Raw genomic sequence first — 19087 nt, forward strand, 5'->3', positions numbered from 1 at the left:
GCAATAACAGGGTACGTTACCTGTGTGTCTTGACCTCCGCCGAACCCCTGAGACTGACTCACCGAACCAGGTTAAGAACCACTGCTCTAATATGTACACATTCGAGAGAGCGTATCAAACAACTTGTTTCTGACACGAAGGTCCTTAATGAACCTTAGCAGCTTCCAGCAAACTCATCCACTCTTACCGATCTCTTATATCTTTCGATAGGTCATCAGCGAAGTCGCGGTCTTCCAGTATTCCGTTTTATTTCTGGTAAACTAAGCGCGAGGCGCGAGCTGATCTGACAATGGCAGGCTCGTTAAAGGTATTTTCATGATTGTGGCGACGTCGCCAGATGCAATTGTCGCATCACCAATTATTACATTCTCAATAATACCTACTTATTAAAATATGCGTTCAACAGTGACTTTCAATTTGTTTTTTCTTCTTCTCTAAACTCTGTGAAAGACACTATTACAATAAACAATATTTAAATAGATACAATTAGTAGTATGGTGCGTTTTATATAAGAACTAATATGAAATATTTATAATTTTGACTAAATATTTCTATGTATATCAATTAACTTGAAATATTATTATACGAGTACCATCACCAATTTATCAAATACGATAAAAGCAAAGCACTGCTTCTTAATATACAGGAGATTCGTACCTAGGTTATTTTTAATATTGATTTTTTTAATTAAACGGGTTTTCTAGGTACTTATCAATAATTATCATTCTTTATAACTTATGCCATTTTTACCCCAAGTCTAAACGGCTTTTTTTGCCTAATTTATTGGCGTGTACGACTCCTCCAAGTATAACTGTGACACAGGTGTTACATTTTTTAGTACAAAATATCAAAAATATGTTTAAAAAAATATATAGTTAATTGGTATTTATTTAAAAATACGGTTCACTGGATTTTCTTCTTTTACTATATCAAAATTACAATACAAAACGGCTATCAACACGTTCGTGTCTGAAAACTTGTACGTATGCAGTTCGCCGTATTACACTTCACCTTGAAATGTTGTATCCAAAATATATGGCCGTATATTAAAGACAGTCCAACCTCTTTGCGTGCATCGTATAGTACTAACATAAAATTCACGTCCAAATAAAACACGGTTCTTGTCGTCTTACACTTTGCAGGCAGCCAGCAGCAGGCAGACAGATTTTGAAAATAGCCGATATACTGGATTATTTGTTGGGTTAGGTTTTCATTCTTGCATTCATAAATTTTGCCAAAATCAGCAATGAAAATTGAATTAATGTTCATATTGAATCTAATAAAATTGGAGACCGTATAGTATCTATACGGTCATCTCTTTCCGATAAAAAGCTCATGGCGAACTGTGACACGGTGAAACGTTTTACGAACAATTTACATGTAACCCAACACTATATGGCATTGGAAATGTGTGATTGTATTAATTGTATATTTTTTACCAGTTGGCAATGTTTTTTTGAAGCGGACGAAACCGGTCATCACTGATAATATTAAAATAAGTGGAACTTGTCCTAGGTATATATTGTGTTCAATTTTATTAATTGTAATTCTACATTGGTTCTAGGCATTCCATTCATCAATTGGGGACTAGTTTTTTAATAATGTTAACAACACATCATCGTACAATATTATTTTTTTATTTTTTTATAGATGCAAAAATAGTCATAATGTGAAACATAAATGTATTGTGATGTAAATGATTTCATTTTATAATTTTGATGAAACATTTGAATACATTGTACGTAAATCACCTTAACATTTGTTTTTACTCAATGAGTAGGTATATGTTTTGAATATCGAAATTAAACCTGTTCAGTAATTTATTTATTTTTATTCTGCTCAAAAAGTCCTTTGATATCATGATAATTATGTAATATAGAGTGATTTTTTTAAAAACATTACCTAGGTAGCTATTCATTCTTTTGAATAATATTTTCCAGCTTGGGCGTCTTTATTGTAAACATTTTATTTTTAAAACTTTCATAATTATAGATATTATACAAAATTATTTGTCATTTTTATCACTGTCAACTTTTAATAATATTTCATATTTTTGGAAAATATCTTACGGGCGAGATTTGTCGACTAAATCTGAATCTATTCTTTGAGAACACTGCGAATCCACGGAATATACGCGAAGACCTTGGTGTAAACTCCTGGAATGCCGGTGAGAGCGCAAGGTTTTGGTCCAAAACTCACGACTCCGTGAAGTTCATAATTATCGCTATCCTCCTGGGCCATCAAAGGTCCGCCGGAGTCTCCGCGGCACGCGTCCTTTCCACGCTCGGCTCCGGCGCAAAGTTGCTTATCCCACAGCCCTATCTTCAGCGGTCCCGAGCTGTATGCATTTTGACACACTGTATGGTCCACCAGTGGAACCAAAAGATGAAGTTTGACATCACTTTTGGAACTTGTCTCCGTACTGCCCCAACCTGCCACCAAAAGTTCTATTGGTTCGCTAGTCTTGCGCTGAGTTATATCGCTGGAAGGCAGGCAGATTGGTCGGATGAAACCTGTGAATTGTTAATTGCAACATTAATTAGCCATTTTTAGAAACGGTTTATAGAATCCCGATTTCAAGAATCGTGTCAATCAAATCATATTTAGTGACGAGATTAGTTTTTGGCTGAACTGTTTCGTCACGAGCAAAATTGTCGAATCTGGGCCAGTGAAAACCCTTACGAGATCCTAGTAGGTACCTAATTTGCATTCTGAAAAAATGTACGTAATTTGGTCTGGGGGTATCATTGTCCCATATTTCTTCCAAGACGAGTCTGCGTATGTAGGTACTGATCGTTTAGGGCGACCGACAAACATGTGGTTCCAACAAGTTAGCGCTACATGCAATACATCCAAGGATACTATGGATATACTGAAAGAGCATCCACAGATCTCTTGTTCCAATGAAAAGCCCTATTGTGTGGAGGTACTCACTTGAATAAGGAGCGTCACTAGCTAGCCTGATAATCGCGATGTCGTTCTTATTTTCGCCTTTCCTCCCCGGCGTGTAGTCTGGATGAGTGGTAATCAGCTCGATGGGTATGCTCACGGGATCCTCATTACATTCTTCTCGGCCGCCGAACAGCGGCAGGCAATCCTTACCTGTGCGCTTGTCGAATTCTCCAAGACGGACACTCACCCTGGAAAGGCAACAGCAACAATATTATTGCATGAAATTCTCTTAATCTCTTTCGGTTTTCTACACATCACTTGCAATATTCTCCGTCTCACGTCAGTTTCCACGCATAGTCCATGGTAATGCAGGCAATTCAGTCTGCGTAGTCCTATGGGTATAGTACTAGATGTAGTCACAAAGCTACCTGATGGTTGACTAAGGGTTGTTTTGAAAGTTTGAAATTTCCGCTCTATTCTTTCATTGCGATATTCCAGGTTTAAATATTGATATACTCGTAGTGTACAACAAAACAATTCTATTAATTTAATACGATTCGTAAAATATCATCGACTTTAGCATATTGATTACACCAGACAATAATTACAATTAATTAATTTTAAATAAAACACAATTGAATATGTACCTAGTACCTACTAATTCAACTTGGTTGAAAATCGGGATCGGCGTCGTCCGCTTTAAATTGACATTGTCAACTGGTAAAGAATGTCCAATAATACAGATATTTTATACTAATACATTTTAAAAATATGTATACTTCTAGATTGGGGTTCTTTTTTATTCTTGGTTTTTAAGTACTTACGGTGTTCCGACTTCTTTAAGAACTGCTCCCACCACGCAGTGTCCAGCCGTGAGAACGTATCTCTTCGATATGAGAGTTGCTCCGCAGGCGAGCGACAAGGTTCCCTTCTTGGTGCGGTATTCAACTAGACCCATCCATGGATACTGTGCCAATCCCGTCTCGTTTCCGCCGTGGATTTTATCCTCGAATTCTTCCAAACCGCATATGCTCTTTGCTGGGAGTATGCTATCTGCCAAGCCTGAGTCAACTTTTTCATTGGGCGGAGGAGGAGCTGGAGTTTCTGTTGTAGACGGTTTTTCGCCTGACACCGGGCGATCTGATAAACCAAATCAAGTAGTTGTTATCATTTCATTAGCCGTTTCTTGGATTTAATTAAAAACCCCGATAAAGTGAATGAATGAAAATGGGTATATATGTGTGAATTAAATATAGCATATGGCTGCTAATCAGCGTTGTGATTAATGAATTTTGTGAAAATCAATTAATTATATATTGTTTCTTTCCACACGCTCACATTTCGATTTTATTATTGGAAGGACTGCGTCCAAATCAAATTGATTAGATTGTTTCAACCGATATCCTACATCCTCAAGTACACGGTATCCTTGTGCGAAATATGGTGTTTAATCCATTTACGAAGAACGACAAATTCTTAAAAAACGTTTTCACAACTGACATGCGAAATGCAAACATAAAAATAAATGATGGTTACCCGATGTGCCGTCGCCGAAAACCATAAAACGGTGAACATTTGCACTGCCTATATTATTATGAAAAATGACACTAATCAAATTAAATTAATTAACATTTTACTGTTGTATCTTATACAGTGTACGATTATTATATATATTATAAACCAATATTGATTTCGTCTGACGACTGTTCCGGTTTGTTCAATATATAAATGTGTATAATACTAAAATTTAAAAAAGGTGTTTTTCTTATTTTATTGCCTTGTTGATATAATTTTAATTGTGACTCAATAATTAATTAAAATATTGAAAATATAAATAAAAGTGTATTTGTATAATTTATTTAATGTGAGGAACAAGTTTTTTCGTCGTGTTGTTTTTTTTCAATCATCTTTATTGTATTATTTGTGAGGATAAATTAATATATTATTCAGATGCCCACTGTTTCGATACGTTTTGCTATCCAGTTATTGATAGAACAAAAAAATGTCATATTTACATAATTTCTTCACTGTGACACTGCTAGCTTATTTTTTAAATCTCTATAGCAGCAGTTCCCAAATTGTGTGTCGCGGAATATTCCAATATTTTCACGGAATCATTTAAATACCCATAGTTTTACGCATGTAAATCATCACTCATCACAGATCCAGAAACAAATCAGTCCTCCGGTACATAGAGTTGCTTCTTCATAACTTTGCACTCCCGGCTCTAGGATGAAAATGATGTGATATATTATTCTAAAAATATTTTTTTACATATAGGATCTATTTATTTTCTTATTACTACATTTATTAAGTAATACAAGTGAATATCATTTGATCTAATTTTATGCGAGGTAATCAGGCAAAGAGGCGAATCAGTGTAGTAAAAAGTGCAAAAAAGTGCAAAGTTATAAAACGTATACTCTACCTATGCTGTGATAAATTAATAAAACATTACCCTGAGTCGGCAAAATACATATTATATGACATTAAATAATTAGAGATAAATTAATTTTTCACATTAACCGTAATTTATTAGTTATTACAACAGAACAACATTGTTATTAATTAGACACTAGCAACTCGATCTGAAAGTGAACTTTCGATCTAGAATGGTTGTAGAAACCTTCATGATTAATAATCCGATTGTCTGTTAGTAGTTAGTTAACAATGATGTCCAAAACAAATGAAAACAGGACAGTATTTTTCTTTAAACTCGTTATTTTAAAATTTAATCGCAGATAAATAATTTTTTTCATTGATAGTAACGACTTAAATAGTTTTTTTTTTTTGGAAAATAAGCATTTAAACGATTTTAATAATAGCAATTTACGATGTTATATTTTCGAATTAGGTACATATTAAGGCAAGACCTAGCAGAACAACCGGCATTTTTAATGTCATATGATATATAAAATTGTTTTCACTTTAGAAAGAATCAATGTTTTTTTATTCCCAACCTTTTTTGTATTGCGAAACACTTGTAACATTTTGTGAAATCTCGCGGAATCCCTGCCAAGCTACCAAAACTATCTATCAAACAGGCAGATAGCGCAGCAGGCGATAATTTTGTCACCAACACGGAAACTACCCCAAAAAATTATTCTCCCCTAATTTTATGTCATATTATCTAACGCATGACCTGACTATCCACATGGAAAATTTTAATGTATTTATTAATCATTAGGTAGGTAACTATCAATTTTGAAAAAAAAATACTTTTTTACATTTCGACACCTCCTACGTATACTATTGTAACTAACAAAATGACGTTTTTCACTTTTTTTCATTTTTCGTATCCATAGTATGTATTACATATGATGCAATTTACAGAATTTCAAAATTCGTATTATAAGTGCGATTTTCAAGCATTGCATATTATTGTATCTCAAATTTCTTGAAATTTTTCCGACGTGAAGTATGGTAACGTATTTAGCAATACTATACGCGGGAAACGCACGGAGATCTTGCCGCGCGGGTGTATTGTTACTGCTAATTACGATACTTCACTTCGGACTGGAGGTGACACACCGCTACCACTGTGAACTTTCGGTTATATTGTATTTTTGTATGGTTTGGTAAATATTAAATACCATAATGAAGAGATCTAGACAATGTCAATAAATATTGCGCAATATATCTGCCCCTACAGGACTTTAGTGTCAAGAATACAAAAATTGATAGAAAATCTATGCGTGCACAAAAATGTGTGATTAGGCCAGATGGGACAATTAATAGTATAGCGTAAAATATTATAGAAACGGATAATAATAGTAAAACAACAATGGACGAAATAAATCCTACCCAGGGAAACTGTGACTTTAGGATTCAAGGTAAGTTAATATTTTTAATCTTTTTCTCGTACGACAACAAAAAATATCGTAAGTTATACTTACCATTGTCTACGTCGTTTCTTTACTTGACTCTATTATTGTATGTAATGTTTACCATATTTTACGTCGGAAAAAACTGAAAAAAAATATTGTATCTATCACTTATAATAATTTACGTCGTGCTTATTTTAGTAAAATAAATTGTATGTAGTACTTATCATATTATACGGCGACATACAATTTTAGTTGCAACATTATACGCGTGATAACTTTTATAAATTCATGTTTATTAAGTTGTTTTACTTTTTACAGAGTCATCACTGCCTTCATGTGCTGATTAAAATATGATAATGGAACTTTTAGACATTATTTGTGACGATGATGAGACTAGTGCCAGCGTTGCTGATACAAACAGACTACATTCTCTCGAAAAGATTAACCGTAAAAGTAATTGGATATATTATAAAATATAGAGCTATTTTTGTGAAAAATCATCTCAAGAGGTACTGTTATCATAAACTATGAGATTTATAATGCTTTATAATCATTTTTTTTAAAAAAACCTCAATTATAATGGTTAAGGTTTCGGGTAATCGAAATAAAAGTGGTAATATGTTGCTAAATTAGCGATACATGAAAAGCAACGCAGAGTTTTTACTGAAACTCAGTCGCGGCGAAATTTACCATTAAATATCATCTGACGAAATATCAAAATGAAAATAACATGGGGCTGGTTACGGTCTGCAAAAAAAAGTTTCTAGCTACATTCTCTATTTGTGACCAATTCGTATTCATAACTTTGGACTAGGTGGATAATGAAACCGCCGTTTTAACACCTGATCAACGAAGTTGACACAAAAATTTCAATGTTGTATTAACTGATGATATGAATGCCAGTGTTTCCGACCATGTTAAGTCCATCCAACCGGTCGAATCAGATTATGTTCGACAGCGATCAAGCAAACTTTACTTAGATGGCGACCTGGATTTTACCCATTTATTTAAACTATATAATGAATGGTATGAGCCCATAATATACACACATAAAGCTCAAACAGAAAGGCAGTATCAATTATTATTTATAATCAATGAAAATTTTAAATTGTGTTGTGTCGCTATGTCCCTAAAAAGGACCAGTGTGACCAATGTCACATTTTCAAAAACTTACAAGTCCGAGTAGCATCCACGGAGCAACTCCCAGTTTATGGCAAGAACCTTGCTCGTCAGTTAAGATTATTTGATAAAATGATGTTCAATCATTACACGGCAAAATTGTATCTGCGAATTTTGACTTACAAAAAATTTGAGTAAGTACATTTTATTATAAACGTAAATTATCAGTTTGAAATTTCACAGTTTTTCAATTTACACAAAAGGTAGCTACATGATACATATAGCAGGAAGCTGAAGGCAAACGAGGTGCAAATGAGGACTCAAGTTGCTTACTTATTGTGGTCTATAAGCAAAATAATTCAGGGTTTTCTCTAACAATATAAGCCAGAACAGAAATCGCATTGTTTATGACTTTAACATGACTGTATTTGGTCCATAAATACAATGTTAATGTAAAGCACACATTTTTGGAAAGGGGACGTACGCAAAATGAAGAGGACTGCGTTCAAGCCCTGATTGAAAGATGTTCGACAAACAAACAAATGTTTGCACCTCCAGAATGGTACTGTTTAGTTGGATGGACAAAACAAGAAGGAAAACCTGAGGATGTGGTAGAGATCAATCACGTAGTATGTTTGATTTCAGAGCTCTATTAAATTATCATATATGGACTAATACAAATTAATGTAAATCACAATGATCCGTTTAAGATTAATTACAAGTGCTATTTGTCCAGCACTGTCTACTCGACCATGGTTGTGAAAAGTAACACATAGCACACGCAACGAGAAACTTCATTTTCGGTAAAGGTTCTTTATTTACAAATATTGCCGATTCCAAAAGCTAAGACAGATGATTTACTGCATATGTGCAGCAATGGAATCATTCCTGAGCGTTATCTTGAGTTTTCAGTAATTTTATACCTGTTAATACCTACCACTGAAATTCCACCAGCAGTTTCGGAGGAAGATTGATTTTATTATTTGTAAATACGAACACCTATAGCAAATTGTGTTTTTGTAGGATGAAAATAAAATCAGCTTAATAATTAATATGTCAGTGTAAAAAATCTCTTTTCGGTTGTATGTTTTAAATTGTGCATGCTTCTTTTTTTGCATCATATAATTAAAAATTAATTCCAAACTAAAAATATAGTTGCAGAATGATTTCTTTTTCAGTTTCACTTATATTTTAACCTGAAGTGCACCCTTCCACTTAATCACCCATTGTTATTCTCTTGTCTGATTTTCCTTTGATATTTGATATATTATTTAACCAAAAACGTTGGTTTTAAGTGATTGTAATTTTTCTTCTTTGCTTTTAATTTTATTTCAATATTTACATACTTCCTTGAATTGGATTTTTGATTGAAATTATTTCTTCTCTGTTTTTTTCTGTATGTTTAATTTTTATCATGTCATGAAAGTCTTAAATTTATTTAATGTTTTATTAAATGACAATAAAAGCAATATTATATAGAGTATTTTTTCCAACCTACCTATCTGACGACCCATACCATAACTTTTAATTATTGTTATTACCGAATTATGATTTTAAATACGCAAAAAATCCTAGGTGAAGGATTATATCTAACATATACAATATATTTCACCAAAACCATGACGACGTAAATTATGATAAGTATCACATACAACTAAATGCATGTAAGAGGTTCCGCCGTAAACTATTGTATGTGGTTTATACAATATTTGGATCAAATTCTTTTCCGCACTATAATATTGTAACTGCATTTTATGATTAACCACAGAAAATATTAAATATCCTTTAATGCAAAACAAATCTATTTATAATTTACAATTGACATCCCAAATTTGGTGCAAAACATTCAAAAGGTCGACTTACACCAAGCTTTTGTATCTTTAAACCGCTCTCCTGTAAAGTTGCGATTTTGAAGTTACAATACTCTACGTAGGAGGTGTCGATTTATTGCATACACTTTGCTGTACTAATGTGAAAAACTTTGACAGAAACAAAATGAGCTGTGCCTAGTAAGCGGTGACGTTAAATTATGACAACTGGTATTATAGGTATCTAGTTTTTTATTCTTTCGTTCCTTGTTGCTACACAAATATCCCTCCCAAATAAAACTCTCGCTACTTCAATATCTACTACATACGGCGTAATATCTAACGTAGAAATTCAAAATACTGTGGTGTTTTAAAATAAGCTACGTTAAAGCCCCAGTGTTTGGGAATCACTAAATCTACAATTATTGGTGTAGCCATTTATCGCCACAAATAACAAAATTTAAGTGAATATTGTGATGATTCTTTATGATCAACTCGTGCGGTTTTCAGGGTGTTTTCACCACAGTTCCTGTTCCTTTTGTCGTGGACAAACTGCCGCCATTATTTAAAAAAAATGTGCCAACATTTAAATTTATTTATATTGCTACTCTTCCGAAAATGTATGTACATATAAAAAAAATGTAAGTAAAAATGTGTAAGGAATATATCCGCTAAATATCTAATTTTAAATATAAAACGAAACATCTATAATTTTCAAGTATTATTTTAAGTTCAATCAAATTTATTTTTTGACATGTTTGTCAATGATTTCTTACGTGACGTAAAAAAGCGAATTAGATATTTTGCAGTAAGTAAAACTAATCCTATGTAATGGTTATATTTGTTAAGTAGGTACTTACACGCGGAAGCGACAGCAGTTAGCGAGATCAGTGCTAATGCGAGGCATAATACTCTTTGAACTCCCATCGTGAATGCGAATATATTACAATTTGGTTCTAGTCCAATGCCTACAAAAAGGCTACTTTTCACCTACGAAATATCCGAACTGTCGGGCGTGTGACCTAAGACTAACACCCATACCAAACACTGATGTTTCAAGTAAACTTCTACAACCAGATCGAGAATAAATTATAATTTTTATGCTTTGATTACATCCTCGTCGTCTAGTCAGGGCTGTCAACTTTTTGCGCAGAGTATAATGTACACAATATACCAGTGATGAACAACCCTTTTATCAATATGATCAATATTTCCCATTTTCTAATAGTTCGCCGCCCGTACAAGGCAATGTTATATTCTCTCCGATGTCTTCAAACGTATGTTATCTTCGAAGCCGAAAGGAAAGTGATTTTTAGGGTATGCAAAGATTTTTTCAAATACATATTATTGTATTTAGTCTGTGCAAACTTGTATCCCGCGTATTGTGTATCACTTATGAACACCTCATTATATGCCTTTTTTCAATATCGTAAGAAATAGCACCGTGTTGGTTCTCGGTAAGGGAATCTAATCCCGAGCCAAAATTTCGATCCCGGGATTTCGGGATTAAAATTTGACGATCCCGGGATTGACATTTTTTTCAGTTAATATACATAGAAATAGCATTGATAAAATTGGTAAACAATGTATATAATAACTAGTCTAATTTATATTTTATTGTTAATATTGTGTATGTTCAATCTTGTAAATACATAGATTTAACGGAGTAATTAATATTTTAATATAAATATTAATGTGAAAGTAAATCAGTTTTGTTAATTTATTTTAAAAATAAATTAAACAACGAAAATAAAAAATAACATATTGTGTTGACAATAAATACAATACGAATACATAATAAAATTCACAAACATTCCGAAATTCTAACAATTGCTATAAATAATAATTAAGTATTTAAGTAACAATTAAATTCAATGGGAAAATTAAAACATACATTCATAAAATTTTGCGTAGAAACAACTGCGTACCTGCGCGTCTGTGGCGTGTAACTGGTATAAACGGATTTATTATTTTTCTGATGTTGTTACAATTGCGTATGGCAGCAAAACGTGGTTATTTATTACCCGTGAGCATCCGGCGATTACCCATATGACATGTGACATATGCAGGTACATACACGTCACTAACATACTTATTTTGTACGCATGTCACTTGATTATGATTGATAAAATCAATCCCGAAAGTTTCGGGATTATGCTTACTAATCCCGGGATTCATATGTATCAAAAATTGCCCGGGATCCCGGGATTGGATTCCCTAGTTCTCGGTAATGAAGGAAAATACGCAATTTAATGTTTTTAAATTTGCATTATAATTTAATTTTAAAAACATTAACAAATATATATATATATATTTGCATAATATAATAATATATTATATTCTTTTTAATAATGCAACAGGCCATGAGGCAGGCCCGCCAAATGACTGTAGTGTTTTTATGGGTTTTGGATAATAAAAGATAAAATATTATTCTTTTATTTTAATCCAGTGTTAATTATCATAATACTCATAATATAATACTTTATAATTAAGAAGTTAGATTATTATAATATAGTAGTTGTTATTGGTTCAGAGTCCAACAAAAGAGAGTAATTTTACTTACAGGAATTTTCAATAATAATCAAGACAAAATCTGTTCGGCAAATTTGAACTTGATAAAAGGTAAAACAAATGAATTCCATTTTCAGCCCTCAACGAGGGTCGAAGGCCAAACTATAAGGTGAGACTCACCCAAGACTGCCACTGAACTTGGAGTAGACATAGCAGTGTAGTGAAACAACCGTGTAAGTATTCAGTTTTTTTAAGTGCAATCGGTAATATAAGTGAAACAATCACAAACACCCAGGCTATGAGAAGATCACGTACCTACTTAAATATATCGTAACGTCACCGGATCGAACCCGGACTCCCCAGATGAAATGCCAATGCCTAACACATTGGACTACGAGGACCGCCAACAACATAACACAGTAATACATGCACTGGTCTTTTTCGTATTTCTAAAATTCATTGGCGAAAATATGGAGAAGACAACAGTACTGAAATGACCATCGATATAATTCTATGATGGGCGGACTTATGAGTACAAGTCCAAAAAGACGATTTCCCAGGATAGCAAAAACAAAGTTAATTTCAGTTAATTTCTGTACTTAATCATTTTTATACCAATAAAGCTTATATTTTCCAGAACATTAGTACAATTAGTTATACTGATAAAACCGACCGTGTTGTTATAAGTGCACACTTATACTCATGGACACATGACATTCATTTCAGTTAGAAGTTAATCTAATACTCTAAGAAGTCTAATAGATGCATAAATTAACTTTTATTTTTGAAGACTTAGTCTGTCGGTGCAACTGATGAGTTCTTATATTTGGAGTGTTTTTTCGTACTTATCGTAAAATGACAAAAAATAGGGTTGTGCCTACTCATAAGTCCGCCCATCATATATAATATTATTAATTATCGTTCTACCGTTTCTATCTGTAATATATTTGATTTTTAAGACAAGACATTGATTCCGAAAGGATTTTTGTTATTAATGGAGTAGGCACTATGGCTATTGATTCCGAACTAGATATGGATTTACTTGCAGCAAATAGTGTGTATTTTAAAATATCGCGATAATAACTGTTTACTCGTAAAAGCACTGATTGTCTCGCCAATCACATTCTTCAAGAGTAAGCGAGACGCGATGTTGTCATTTTATAGTACCTACTTACTTACTATTTTACAGGTCGTGAAAATCGGTTAACCTAAAATGAGTTTGCGCGGTGTTGTTTGTTGTTTACCGGCAAATTCGCCACTATCGTTCTACTGCGCAGGCGCAGATATAGAACAAATCCCAACTGTCGCGTGAAAATTCAGAAGCTTTCGAACTTATTTGATTCAAGCTTGAAATCTTGCAACTTGTATGACATTACAAGTTTACACGTGCATTTTCTTGTTATGGCCGCGATAATGTAATGTCAGAAGTAAATACATGCACGTGTAAACGGGGTATTTATGTGTGTAAATTTTACTGTTGGCATTTAAGTTAGTATTTCTTTACGAGGGAATTAAGTATTGAATCTTAACATATCGTATTTTTTACACATTGTAGAATGCCGCCCAATTCGTGTTTATTTTATATAAATACTTTAACAGTAACCAAGATTATAACACAAATTCAACACAATTAAAAGTAATTTCAGACGAAGTCTCGAGACCCGACTCAATAGGTCCTCGTGACCCGTACAACAAGTAGCTAAATTCAGACGGTTATATTTTTATTATTATTTATTAAACCATTTTCACGGGATCACGAAGTTGCGTGAGGTCGTAACTGCGAAATAATACGTAGCTCTTCCATTTCGCACTATTGCCGATCTGTGAAAATGGGGGAAAATTAGAAACTCATAAAACGAACAACGCTTGGTTTTTGATCAATATGAATCTCAATCGCTACAATGCATCGGGTTACAACCCCCTACCCTTGCATTATTAATATTATTATGATTGTGACTATTGGCACTTATAATTCTTTTTTTATAAATTTTTCTCAAAATCTTAATAACAACTGTAATTCTCTCCCATATAATATACTCGAGCTGCGGTCCATAATTTTTGACTGATAAGTATATCTTGGCATTACGACACCAGGTCAACGCAGTTTTTACAGTAGGCAATGGTGTGAGTATTCTGTTAAAAGGTGCTCTCACAATAGCTCAACTTGATGTAGCAGAAGTGACTTCGACCCCCTTTAAATATTATACATATATAATTCTATTGTGTGAAAAGATCTTGGCACCTAAATTGCTTCACGTTACCATAGGTTCGAGGTCCATGGGACTATTAGCTGAGCTCTTGCATCGTAAAAAAATAATTATAATATTTATAATGAATCTGTGTGTAAGTATATTATTTTTATAAAACAATACACAATATAATTTATTGTTATAAAAGTATGTACCTACCTATCTGTGATGAGTGGTGACTTTTGAAATGAGGAAAACTCTTTAAAAAAATGTTGTGTTTATCGCGTGTCCGGTAAATTATTGTATGTATGCAGCCGAACATAATATTATCTTGAGCTTTTATACCAGTAACAGATGGAATTACCCATAGCATTGATACAAAATGATTCGTGGAAGATGTGAATTGATAGTAATTTGGAAGCGTTTTTTTAATATACAAAGTTTATTTTCATGATACTGAGTGATGAATGATCCAATTGAATTGAAATAGATAATTTTATATTAATTCATAAAAAATGTTTATAATAATTACGGTAGGTAACAAGGATTACCTACCTACTTACAGATCATTTAGGTATTTACATTTTAATTTTAATGATACAATAGACCCACAATGGCCGGGCGGTTTACGTGTCGGCTTTTAATGTCGTGGAATCCAGATTCGAATCTGGCAAATCTCATAGGTACATATTGTTTTTCCATTTGTGCTTGTAGTCAGAATAGGGACCTAATAGGTTTAGCAAGTGGCTAACATCAATTTTTCAATACAAACCTCCACTCTATGAAGGCCCATACGATCTTATTAGGATTGGACATGGTCAATATACCTATTATATATGATTTTTGCGGCATTCCTTAAATACCTACACACCTACGTTCATTTATCTTCATAGTTTATTCCAGTGATTGTATGTTTTATATTGTAACGATGTGATGAATTGCCTGTAAAATAGCTAGGACGTGAACCCTTGAACAAGAAATAGTATAAAATGATTTTAGTCTTACTTGATATTTATTTATTGGTTTCACGGATATAATAAAATACCTAGAGTCTGTATTCTATAAGCTGGCATTCACGTCACGTCGATCGAGGACGGAGAGCATTTTTCCATCGCGTTCGACTGTTGCAAGTTTTCAATGGGAGGGAACGAGAGGGAATTCAGTGCTGAATGGGGGGGGGGACCGCACGCCAGCTTATAGAAGACAGATTCTATGTTAATGTTTTGAATAATTTAGGGGTGCACTGCATCCACAACATCATCTATGTGCCGCACGCCACTGATGCATATACATAATATTGTTGTTACGTCTAGCTTGTATGATGTGACCTTTGTTCGAAATAAAATGCAGTTTTGACATAAATTATGTTGTATGTATTGAATATAAAATGCTACCCAACCAGAAATATAAATTATACATTATGTCCGGCGTCTGTAAACTATTTTTTGTTGAATCTTTAAAAACGAAAAACGAGTTAGTAGCCAGGACCGTTTGGTACGTCAATTCAATTGAATTGATTCTCTTGAATATAATAATAATAGTTTTAGAATACGCTTTGATTATGATTATTGATTACTGATTAGGTTTAGCGAATGATCTTAATACCTATATTATTATTATTGAAATATTCAAATAATTACGTGCTCTTATATAATTGGCATATTAAGACGCAAATTAATGTGAATGCAACAACATGATAATGATAATAAATATTAGATTTGGGGCAAGCGTAACAAACTCGATTTCAATATTGATAAATGCAATGTTTTGTCGTTTTTAATCATCAGTACCTACTCTTTTTCCAATATTCAATATTATTCTCTCGTGAATATCATCTGTGAGGGATCTTGGCTTTATATTTGATAGTAAACATAATTTATTGGTCAATATGGTTACAATATTGTAAGAAGTTTGTCTTTTGTCTTACGCACTTCCCGGGTCCTTTCGGATGTTGCGGAATTACAACTTCTTCATCATTTAATAAAATATTCCTTATATTGAATACACAAAATTTGACATCACCTCAATATACATGTGAAATATACATATACCTACTAGAAATTTTTTTTTTTGTAAAAATACGAAGCCCGACAGGACGTGGATCTGTAACCACTGGATTCGCGCCAATGTGCTTTACCAATTAAGCTACGGGCGTCGAATCTAATTACGACAAAATTAACTAGTAGTTTTTACATGAAATTCTTAACAAATCAATAATACTACCCAAACGAAGGAAGTTGTGTACAATTAAATAAATAAAAACTGGGCCCCTCAGATGATGGTTACTTAAACCCTGACGGCTAAAATTATTAAACATGGAACATGCTTTGCCTACTTCTCTAAATGCTGTTGTCCAAATTCGAAAGAAAAATTATTTCCTTACCGAATCCAAAGGATTCAAACAATTTTACATTTCTGAAAATTATGTAATTACAATAATAAAACTAAGGATGTAATAATAACAGACGAACAATACGTGGCACAGAATGTAGGCTACTGAACGTAAAATGAAAATAATCGGCGCGCGTAAGGTAATCGGGGCGGGCTGCGCGTCTATAATTATTGTACGTCTATTTTTCGTAACAGTCTTGCGTCGGAGATCATGAGTAAAACATGTTCCATGTTAAAATAGTAACAATATCTCCATTGAACGTGTCGCTGTGAAAATAGTCTCAGACGCATCTGGAGTTAGTTTCAGAATTGTGTGGCGCATTATAAAAGAAATCTCCGGAGTTTTCTTAAGTCTTACGATAAAGTAGGAACGTACCTAATTAAAAATATACTTTGATGATTGACGAAGACGGAGATTGATAGTGACTACATTATATATTAATTATTAATAATATTTTCAATAAATTATGACGCCCTTCCTATTTATTGTTAATTTTATCTTCATAGAATATCATAAATTAATCTTACAGTTGGAAATAACATCAGTAGGTACATACCTAATTTTTTATAAATAATTCGTTTGATTTTTTTTTTAATAATTCATCGTTCTTATTGAATTGACTGGTGTTAATATTAATTGCAGAATATCGAATTCAAGGGGAATCTGTTATGGAAGTCATTCATCAATGTAACTAATTCTTAATGATTTTCTAATAAATAAGTAAGAACTCAATTAAAATATAGATACTTCTGACAACATTATATTCGTCCAGTAGGTATTGTAATTAATCTTCATATACCCTAGTAATATGTAAAACCATTGTAATTATATTTGATTTGTATCAGCAATCGAATGATTACAAAACTAGAGTTTAATTTTATCCACCTATGTAGGTACCTACTACTTACCTACATGCTGCCTGATTTTTTTAAAGTACCCATATGTAGGTCAGGACCCCCCCTATCTATCACTAAGGTTAAAGGCAATGTGACACTATACAAGCATTTTCCAAATGGTATTCAAGGTAAAATTGAGGGTATTAAGTGTAATTTTAGCGATGTTTTGTATGTTTGAAAACATTTACTTGAATCATGGAGTTCTCGAATATCGACACACGATAATCACAATTTCTATCACATAACGACATATTTAAAAATGTTAATATTATTGAAGTAAAATAGCCCCGCGGGCGACTTTTTTTAACTAGTAGAACACATTTTTAATCTGCGTTTATCTCACTTATCTGGTCGACCTGTCACACTGACCCCCCAAGCCAGAGCCCTGTCAGCCTTCCCTTGTGGGGGCCGCGATTGTAGGTATTTGTTTTAACGCACCAGTTCCAACTAAATAAATAATCTAATATATTATATTCTCCTCATTATAATTACGGAATAATGTTCTAATGTACGCCCCTAAATGTGTATTCAATATTAATTTATAATAATAAAAAATGTGAAGATTCAGGAACATGTTTAATTTAACATAGATAGGTACTTCATGTACACCCTATTTCAATACAGGCAAAATATACCAATAGAAGGGTGAAGCACTTTTACCTTAACCATGGTGCCACTGTAGAATGATATAACTAGACTTATTAACCTGCGTGTCCCTGATAACTATCTTAGAAATCAGGAGCATCAGTTGTTTATTCGCCCAACATGCAGAACAATCTACTATTAGTAATCTGATTGGGCGTTCATTCAATGAATTCAACCAAATTGCTCTGCATATTGATACATTCGACTTGTGTGAGAATTAGCTTAGGTGAATGTTGTTTAATAAATTCTTAAAATAGGGTTTATTTAACTCATTCGGTGCACTTCCATGCAGGTACCTTTTATTAATTCGTTTGCGGTGTTAAGTATCTAAAGATATATTTCTTTTTGTTTCAGGAGCAACGAAAGAGATTGGAACAGCGTTGACGAGGATGTGTCTTCGGCACAAGGCCATGGAAACTAGGATGAAGACATTCACAGGGTAATATTGACACACTTATCACATAATATTGGCAGCCTTCATATTTTGATGAGATGGGAAGGTATAGCCACTCTGACAGTCACACAGAATTGTAACGATTTCATCAGATGTTGATCATAATTATTATGTGGTACCTACTAAATATTGTGTTTTATTATAATTGAGTGAATTATAATAAAACAACAAATTATAATAAGACAAGCCACGTTGGACAACGTTGCCGATTCGCATTATATCACTTAAAACCGCGTCGTGATCGCGTTCACATCGACTTCGCCTACGTAAGACGAGCCGTTAGTTCCTAATAGTTTACAAGAATTTAGATATTTTTTCATATGTGAATGGGCTTTCCACTTAGCCAACTATAAT

The 19087-nt window shown here is 33.2% G+C and overlaps 2 protein-coding genes across 4 annotated transcripts in view; one reads left to right on the top strand and one right to left on the bottom strand.

Moving 5' to 3' along the window:
- mim (missing-in-metastasis) overlaps positions 1-19087 on the top strand; it is a 352784-nt gene that overhangs the window by 290208 nt on the left and 43489 nt on the right. For all 3 annotated transcript variants that reach the window (XM_085943176.1, XM_085943177.1, XM_085943178.1), the window contains exon 4: positions 18634-18718. In XM_085943176.1, coding sequence (XP_085799302.1) covers positions 18634-18718 — 85 coding nt within the window. The remainder of the gene's footprint in view (positions 1-18633; positions 18719-19087) is intronic.
- LOC147075007 (serine protease ea-like) lies at positions 1616-10679 on the bottom strand. Its single transcript, XM_085943183.1, has 4 exons — positions 10507-10679; positions 3717-4032; positions 2935-3140; positions 1616-2513 (listed from the first exon to the last, which is right to left on the bottom strand). The coding sequence occupies exons 1-4, from the start codon at positions 10571-10573 to the stop codon at positions 2098-2100; spliced, it is 1005 nt and encodes a 334-aa protein (XP_085799309.1). The 5' UTR covers positions 10574-10679; the 3' UTR covers positions 1616-2097.

This window comes from Rhyacophila brunnea, unplaced genomic scaffold, assembly GCF_057557595.1.
Source record: "Rhyacophila brunnea isolate RB1 unplaced genomic scaffold, BYU_Rbru_1.0 scaffold_15, whole genome shotgun sequence".
NCBI lineage: Eukaryota > Metazoa > Arthropoda > Insecta > Trichoptera > Rhyacophilidae > Rhyacophila > Rhyacophila brunnea.